Source organism: Metopolophium dirhodum, chromosome 1, assembly GCF_019925205.1.
Source record: "Metopolophium dirhodum isolate CAU chromosome 1, ASM1992520v1, whole genome shotgun sequence".
NCBI lineage: Eukaryota > Metazoa > Arthropoda > Insecta > Hemiptera > Aphididae > Metopolophium > Metopolophium dirhodum.
In genome coordinates, this window is record NC_083560.1 from 118,324,509 (window position 1) to 118,334,421 (window position 9,913).

General features: G+C 26.0%; 1 protein-coding gene across 1 annotated transcript; it reads left to right on the forward strand.

Moving 5' to 3' along the window:
- The first annotated feature begins 3,137 nt into the window (after window positions 1-3,137).
- LOC132951128 (uncharacterized) lies at window positions 3,138-8,537 on the forward strand. Its single transcript, XM_061022850.1, has 4 exons — window positions 3,138-3,459; window positions 3,519-3,713; window positions 4,752-4,823; window positions 8,245-8,537. The coding sequence occupies exons 1-4, from the start codon at window positions 3,138-3,140 to the stop codon at window positions 8,535-8,537; spliced, it is 882 nt and encodes a 293-aa protein (XP_060878833.1).
- The last annotated feature ends 1,376 nt before the right edge of the window (window positions 8,538-9,913 follow it).

The window sequence follows — 9,913 nt, forward strand, 5'->3', positions numbered from 1 at the left end:
TAATTGTAACTTTGACCTCATAAATACTTTATTATTTGTGTGTTAACTAAACTAAAATATATATTATGTAAGTCATAAATGTAATGTAAGCAAAACGACGATATTGACATCTATAATATTATAATAATTAATAAATGTAATGTTTTATTAATAATATTTATATTCATTATTTTTTATCCAGACATAGGTAATATAAATGTTATATAATACTGGAGTTTAATTTTTCAGAAACTTTGTTATCTTACAATTCAGCGATGGCTTGGAAATAGTTAGCAAAAACTGGAGAATTAATAATAACAGTTTCTTTTATCCAATGGGAGTTAAAAACAGAAACGATTATTTCAAATTATTAAACACCATGGTTCGCCCAGGATATCATAATGAGAAATATGATTGGTTACCTGTCTATGTAAACAAAATATATGGTTCTGAAGGTAAATATTTCAAAACTTTCTTAATTAATTAATAAATAATAAACAAATTACACTGCGATAATATAGGGATACTGATTGAATAAAAAAAAATTTTTTGTAGTAAATATTTTTGAAAATTGTTTTTGACTAAAAGAGACAAATAGACATGCAACTATTATAATTTCTGGAACTTACACAAAATTAACTTAAACTAAAATTAAAATTAAAAATGCCGATATTTAGGTATATAAATATAGTGATGTGAGTCTCGTAAATTTACCATGTAGAATTTGACCGTAATTGTATAAATTTACAAACTTTTTTTACCGCTCAAACAGTTGAGTGACCACTTTATTTGTATGTTATTGTATTTTTTATTAAGATATTAGGATTATAATACGAATCAGGATTTTTATAAAATGATAATAACAGTTACGTGATACGGTGATATGGTGTATGTGGTTACCATGATTTAATTTAATTTTATATTTTACTATAATTTTAAATAGCTGACAAAGTGTCTTCACTGGAAGGCTTCTTAAATCTGTCCTTTCCTCAAGCCACTTTTATTCACTTATCTATTTTACTTATTGTTCATTTTTTGTAACAGATTGTAAATAAAAAATAAAAATAAAAAAAAAATATTTTACTATAATTGATAATTACTAATCGTTATTTTTAATAAAGGTATTAAATACTAATACTTTATTTTATATTTATCTTGCCTATTTACATTATATTGTGAAAAAATTCAACACTAAACTATAAATTGAATTTTAATAAAAATTTACCAATTTTACCGTAAATTTGGTAAATTTCCATGGTAAATAACCAAAAAAATTTTTTTGTTAAATCCACATCTCTATATAAATATATGTACCTAATGAAAATATTTTGAAAGTTGATTTTAGATTCTGAGCGAAGCGATGAATGTATTGATTTTACAATGATGTGTGTTTTTTTTTAATTTTTTTAATTTTTTTTTTTTTTGTGTCTGTCATCACCTTTTAAGATAGTAAAAATGTTTGGATCTCCTTCAACAGTAACTTTTCTGATAGGAAAGTGAATCTAGTTGATACTTTGGGGAGTCAAAAGTAAAAATTTCCCAGTAGTTTTCGAAAGCGACGTGAAAAACAAAAGAAAAATTAAGGAAAAACGGGAATTTTTACGTAAAATCTGTTTTCGAGAAAATAGATTTTGGTTTTTGGTGTAACTCTAAAACAAATGACCGTAGGGACATGCAATTTTGACTGAATGTTTATAATTTATATTAGCAATTCCTATACACCATAAAATTTAAAAAAATATTATGACTCTTTTTGAGCTGTTTACGGCCATTGTCAGTTTTCAATTTTTTCAGTTTTTTTTTCTATAAATATCAATAAAATTTTATCTGTTGAGTAAAAAAGCTTGAAAATTTAATAGAAGGCTCCTAGGTTATTATTTCAAAGGCAGATGAAAAAAATTAAAAATCCTTAGTCACAGTTTTTATTTATAAACATTTAAAGTTAAAATTTTGACAAAATACGGAAAAATCACGAAAATTAGCAAATTATTTTGAGTTGAGAATTCATTAAAAATTTTCTTTTTAAATCTAAGATTTGAAAATGTAATATAAGATTACTCATAAGTTTGTCTACCTTCATCAAAAAAAAAATGTCTACAAGAAACTTAAATTAAATTTTTATTGGCGTCTGAAATTTATAATTTTACAACATTTGATATTCACTCGATTTATAAGGCTCCTGATATATCGTTCTAATAGCAGTTGAAAAATATAAACATACATTGGCACAATTTTTTTTTATAAGCATTTAAAGTTTAAATTTTGACAACATTTATCAAATTTATAATTTATTAATTATTTTGTAGTTAAAAATGTATAAAATGTTTAACTTTTATGGCTAAGGATTGAAAATGTAAAACAAGACTCCACGTAAATAGGTTATATATAAATTACTTTATTCACAATAATATCATCAAATATACTATTATTTCATAGGCTGACTGACCGTTTTCGCTCAGAATCGTTTTTCTTATACAATGATATTATACAATCAAATTTAACACCATCCATTACAGTGATCCACTTGTCACCTACTGTACAGCAGAGCGACATCCACTTATCCACATTTTTCATTAAATATTCAAACAGTCATGTTGTTGCATAACTTACTGTACGTTTTTATATAGGTACCGGTTCCAATAATAGCCGGTAAAATATGTATAAAAATATTAGGCTCTAAGACACACAATGTAATAATATAAGTTGATAACCTGTAGATATAATTATATGAAATAATGACATATCCTAATTATTAATAATATGCATATTCAATTTTTTTTCCTATTCACATATAATTGTTATTATAGTTAAACAGTATATTATTTTGGAACAATGTTTTAAAATACATTAAGTAAATGATGTTAAATATTAAATACATATTTTATACGTATGGTTTAATATAATCGTGTATCGAACTGTATAATTCGAAATATATTTTTTGCCCCTTGAAGTGGTTATAAGTTGTGTTTGAGGTATATAAATCGAAAAACACATAAGTCGCATTTATTTGATTCTCTTTGAGATTCCATCTATTAAGTTATCGAGAATTGACTGTAATATCTATTACAGATAGTACAACCATAGTTAGTAGTTGTAATTAAATTTAAATTTTCATAGATAATAATTATTTTCATTTTCTAGATGTGTTTGGAAAAGCAATGGGTAAATTAGAATGGTTCAAATATTACAGTTCCATTGGCGAAACTGACGCTAAGAACCCGTGTAATGGATATGCCAGCAAATACTATCCTCCACCAAAAGAATTAAACTCGCCAAATGGAGAGAAAAAAAAGAGTAGTAGTGAGCCAGCATCCAAGCTTTTGAAATTGTCGACGCCTCTACTTGATTCATTGAATCAAAAACCGCCTACCGATTCAATCCCATTTAATAGCGATACTATCGACGGTACTAAGGAACTTTCGGCTGGAAACAAAAATGTACCAACTACCTCCACTCGAAGTTCAACCATAACGATGGACTGTAATTATTATATTTTATTCGATATCAAAATTATATAATGTGGTATTTATACGTTTTAGGTCGTCCAAAAAAATGTAGTGATGCTCCAGTATCCAAGCTTTCAAAATGTCTTACTCCTTCCTCAGGTACGACGAAACTAAAACCAATTACCGTTAAAGTTCCGCTAAAAGACACCGTAATTTCTGAAAACTTATCACGTGGTATCGTCGATGACAGTAAACCAGCTACTTCCACTCAAATCACTTCGTATCAAAGTAATTGTATTTCTTTTCATCGTTTCTTATAAAGTTAATATAAGCACACAACTACGTAACAATGATAGTTTTTACTAAATTCAACAGCTTCGACATTATTTAAGAATACATTAGAAATGTCGTTCAAGGCAAGTACTTCAATTGGTGTAACAACTAAGACAGTTATTTCATAGTGGTGTATGGGTGGGAGGGGGTATACACTCGCATCTCTAGATTTTTACCAATGTATAGATACAAATAATACGATATAGTATATACGCAGGTATACGACCATTTGGCCCCGAATACCTATATAAAATATTATTTTCAGTGGCGTAAACAAAATACTCCGTAATTATTTGCGTCTTAATATCTACTGTAGATGGCAGTTGACATAAAACAAAAAAAAATTGAGGACCAAAAACCAAATAAAAGTTGAAAATCCATATAAACTCAATAATTACCAACTATTATTATTTACACGTTTAATACACAACTACCATAAAGATATTATGCTAATTGCTTTTGTATTATTATACTATATCAAAAAATTATGTATTGAAATATAAAATTAGATTTTTAGCATCAGATAATTTAAATTAACCTAATTTGAGTTATCTGTAAAACTCATACTTAATAACGATAAATTTTCATAAATTTTATCTTTTGGTAAGTATATCCAAGTAGGTACTTCAAAAAATATCCAAACATGACCTTGGTTAATGATAAAACTATAGGTTAGGTACTTTTACGTAGTTTATATAATTAGGCAGCAGAAAAAATATTAATTTCAAGAGAAGGGATAAAAATTGTATTTTACTACGATAATTTTGTTTGTATTTACCAATGTGACATACGTAAAAAAGGCGTACGACCACAAAATATATGTTTAGAAATAGGTACACCAATGGCTAATGATGACCATTATGCATCATAAAGATACACCAGTTACTGGTATAATTATTTTGTATTTATATTAAATGAATAGGTCTATTATGATAGTATACTTAATATTTTAATTAATTTTTTAAACATGACTTACATCTGTTAATTATATAGAGATCAATCTAATGCCACAGCTGAGTATGTCTGTACCACCATCAAATGTGTTCGATCCAAATAATATCCTTTGTAAGTATCTAAATTAAATATTTATAAAAATATTAGTTTAGGATTTTACTAATTCTTAATTATAAGGTTTTTAACTTATGAAACGTAAAATAACTGAGTATGTTCTAACACTTATGCACCTCGTGGGATAAAAATTACAATGTTTGCATACATTATTATTTATTAAAAATCAAAATGTTTTTTTGACTTCGTTTATGTATAGGAAGACGTACTCGTATGTTAAATTAAATTGTAACTTTTATTTGTCAAGAACGGGGCAAGTGGGTGTAGCTCTAATGTACAGTAGGTTACAAGTGGGTCACTGTAATGGAAGGTGTTAAATTTGAATTAAATGATATAAAAAAAGTTTAGTTTTTCGTATTCAATGATAATTGTATACGAAAAACAATTCTGAGCAGAGATGGTTTGTCTACCTACCTAAGATATTTTATATTATATTTTTATTGTTACCATTAATACGGTAGTTATTATTATTACTATTTGTTTATCATCATAATATTTTATATTTATTTTTATAATACTTTTTATAAGTTTCAAGTACTCACAAATAATATTTTTAAATATAACACAAAACTAACATCGTTTTTCTTCGTTTAATATCTAATTTTGTCCAAATTTAAACATAAAATAAATATAAAAAGTAGGTCAGCGCATTTCGGTGGTGGATGTTTGTCCATCGTCCCTTCAGGCCTCGGATAGGATAGTGTAGTTTTACTGTATTCGATTTGAATACAATAATTGCATTCGATAAAAAACGATTCTGAGCGGACGAGGGAATCTTTTTTATTTAATTTTATTCGTTTCTATGGTGATAAAGCGTTTTAAAAACAGCTTAAGAACGATTTATATAAATAGGTAATTAATATAATTATAATTAGGAAATATCATAAAACTGAAAAACTATATAAAATAAAAGAAAAAGCTCATAAGTCACTCAAATGTTTTGAAAATTTTACCATGTCTAGGTATGGATAATGTAAGTAAACACCCCAAATTTCAAGTTTGTACGAATGTTTTTAACCGAATTACGACAAAAAATACTCCCAAAATTAAAATATCTATAAATAGCTCAAAAATGGCTAAAATTTTTCGAACTTTAAACTGTAAGGAACAAAAACCAAAATTTATCTTGTCACTTTTCATTTGAAGCAATATTTCTGGTAGAAAACGTCGTCCGTAATTATTTAATATTATAAAATCGTGAAATCGTACGTTTTTTCTCCTTTAACCGCTTTTATTTCGAGTAGAGTTTCGAAAATCGAAAAATGACCTGTTTAAAGTACCAGCTCAAGAACATTATCTTTCAGAAAAGGTGCTATACTTGATACTTTTGAGCAAGTTTAGAGAGAGAAAAAGTGTTTACAGAATAAAAAATAAAAAGAAATAAACATCATTGTAAAACCATTACATTCATCGCTCCGCTCAGAATCTAAAATAAATGTGGTTTATATTTCTCAGATATTTTAGCTACAGAATACTATTTACATGGAACCTTGTTTTTAAATTTTCAAACCATAGCAATAAAAGTTGAACATTTTATACATTTTTAAATTTTTAAATTTTGTAAAAATTCTAACTTTAAATGCTTATAAAAAAAATTGTGCCCATGTATTTTTTAATATTCTTCAACTGTTATTGTAACAATATATCAGTAGCCTTGTATTCAATTGTCACGCTTATTGGCCCAAAAAATAACATTTTATCAACATTTATAAAAAAAAACTAAAAAAATTAAAATTGAAAACGTTCTTAAACAGCTCAAAATTACTAAGTAAAACTAGTAAAGGTATTTTGAAAATTTAATCAAGTATAGGAGTCGATAAAACAGTTATATGGTTAGATTAGGGTTAGTTATATGGTGTAAATTTCAAGTGTCTATGGTTATTGGTTTTTGATTTACAACAAAATATAAAATCGCTTTATGTGAAATCGAGTGAATATTCTATACTGTCAAAATTTTAAAAACGGTCATAGAAATTAATTTTGACTTTCCGGTATAGATTTTTTTTAATAAACTTATGGAGAATCTTGTATTAAATTTTCAAATATTCGATTTATAAAGAGAATATTTTAGTTTCTCGGTACCTCGTTATTGAGTCACGGTAATTTAAATTGTCTTAAATCATAATGCTGAAAACGATTCCGAGCTGAGCCTGAGCTGAGTACATTTCTATTTACTATTGTTATTATTGTACATTTATTTTACTATTAGTTATACAGGATAGTTGAACATGTAGCAAGCGCAGCAATCTATGTACACTGTACAATTAATCCGCATAAATATATCATGTAGGTATTATTGTATAGTGCTTAACTTTTAATATGGAAGTCAACGTAGAGTGATGTGAATAACCTGTTGTGGTATAAATACTATTTATTAATTAGCTTACAATAAATAGTTTATAAATAGTCTAAATATTTTTAAAATGTCATTGTGTACCTATTGAAAATAAAAATATGCATAATGGCAAAAAGTTTTAACTTAGGCAATTAATATTTTTTGAATTATAAAACAAAATACCTAACTAACATCATTGTAAGAAAAATCATTAAATTTGGGTTTTAAATAAATATAATAATAATTGTGTGTATGTATTTTTGACATTTTTTACATTTGTAAGAGTAACTTCAGCCTTAGATATTCAAATTTAAAATTGAATACATTTTTAACTAGAAAATTGTTTTCAAAATTTCAAGAATTTGCCAAATATATCAACATTTGTAATTCAAACAATTACAAAAAAAGTAATAAAAATATATTTTTGTCTTTTTTTGATATTTTTTAATAACTGTTTAGGAAAAAATTATGAAGGATCTTGTATTAAATTTTTAAGCTTTTTGCTTAAGAAAAATGTTTTATCGAAATGAATTGAAAAAAGGCAAACATCTAAAATATTAATTATAAACTGTTCAAAAAAGTCAAAATTATTTGTCAAATATAGTAAGTAGGTAGGTAGGTAAGTAGGTAGGTACTAAAACAAATATTTTATGAACATTCGAAGTATGGTTGTTTTTCCTTACTATATTGAAAAGAACTGGTATTTTTAAAGTAGGTACCTATGAACTAAATCTAATTTGCTTCCTGAACTATCATTCACCATATTGAATGTGTTTTCCTTCTTTCAAAAAGTTACAAACTCAAATCAATGCAAAACCAATACTTACTACGCTCAGAATCTAAGATTAATTAAAAATGTTATAAAAATGTGATACTATTAAATATGTTGAGGTGAATAAAACAATTAATATTTGATTAAAACTAATTAGACATTTTAATAGATAAATATCTCAAATTAAAATTGACTTATAAGTCAATATACTAGTGTTCATTTCAAGTATTATTTCTATATTATAATGCTGATAACGTAGTTTTCTTGTGTGATAACCGACCTACATTTAATATCTATTATTTATTATATAGATCAAAAAATTATCAATATTGAAAACGTCATTACGGGTATGAATTCAAGAGTTACAAGATCATTGATTAATCAAGACAAAATTATAAATTTAATAGAAAAACAAAACCGAAAAACTTTAGCAGAAAAGTTGGTGGATTGCAAGGTGGCGTCAGAATTTGAAAACCATTTTACTTTGAACTTTCCTCTAAGGACATTGGATGATGTAGTTGAATTGGAAAAGTTATTGATTGAAAAACAATACTATAAGCTTTTAGTAAGTAAAACTGTACATATTATGTTAATAGATTTATAACAATACTACCTACTATTTAATGATATTGATTTATTCTTATTTTAGGCAGTACTTTAGACATAACAAATTTACAATATATAGGTAGTTATTAATAAGATCTAGTTAACTAGTTTACTAATTACAATAATAATAATATATTTCAGTTATTTATCTCGATACAACCCCCCCCCCCCTCCACATCCATGTTCGTTATTCAATGCCTTACCCCGCCCTTAAACAATTCCTAAATACGGCGCTGGCATGAACAATCATTAAACATTTATTGAACGAATTGTGAGCTAATCGTACCTTAAACATGATTTAGTGGCCCATTACATTTAATTAAACATTAAATTAATAAGTTTTTCATACGACCCGAAAATAGTATAGTTATTTGACACACCTAGATACGTTACTACTTTGATTATAAGGAGTATCTATTTACTAGGTACTTATTACAATAAAATATTAATATTTTTTTTTTCTTTCACTGTATACTTAGTACTTACTGTACATAGTGTACAATGTATACATTGTAGGTATACAACACAATATTACGATGTAAAAAAGGCATCGTAATTCGTGAACAATTAAATTCCGTACCAATAAATTACAAAATATTAATTAATTTTTTAAATGGTATAAACGATTAATTTACAAATACGCTTTAATGCGATACTTCAATACTTGTGTATTGTGTTCACTATATTTGTATATTGTTTCAGAAAACTAAACTTTTATCATATTCTGGTGCTGATTTAAAATCTGTGATAGTTAATATCTTGACAAAATTGTTCACACGGAACGTAGCAGTCAAAATAACGCTCACTGCAACTTCGTACTTTAAACGTCCTACACTGCAAGTCACTAATAATATCAATCTTCAAAACAAAAATATATACAAACTAATTATAGGTGGGTACCTATTCTTTGATATATTTTCTACTAGTTATTATATTAATTTAATGATAAGATTAAGAACTTTTTGGCTGGTCCCTTCAATTTTGAGTTAACCAAGTCCGACTGTAATATTAATAGTTATACACTTATTCTACGTCATGATGTCAAGTTAAATAAAATTGTTGGTCTATTTTTCTAATATCTCACTTTCTAATAAGCATAAAATAGCATTAAACAGGGTTAAATGTAGTGGTCTTAAAGAGTGCCTAATTATAAATTAGGAAATAATTAATATAGTTAGGTACTGTTGTATAGGTATTAAATAAAAATCAGGATCTTAATTAGTTCTATGAGAACTTATCAAAAACTTACCTATCAAAATTAATAATTGTGAATACCAAAAGTAGGTAACTAAAACACTTTTTATTCCAAATAAATATTTAATTTTTCAGTTTTTCACTATCATGGCCTACATTAAAGTTTTTACGTTACCTATT

Excerpts from the sequence above, each read along its gene's own strand:
- LOC132951128 (XM_061022850.1), top strand. The coding sequence starts at position 3,138 with ATGGGTAAATTAGAATGGTTCAAATATTACAGTTCCATTGGCGAAACT. Across the intron at positions 3,460-3,518 it reads TTCAACCATAACGATGGACT|GTCGTCCAAAAAAATGTAGT; the intron begins GTAATTATTATA and ends TATACGTTTTAG. Across the intron at positions 3,714-4,751 it reads TCAAATCACTTCGTATCAAA|AGATCAATCTAATGCCACAG; the intron begins GTAATTGTATTT and ends TTAATTATATAG.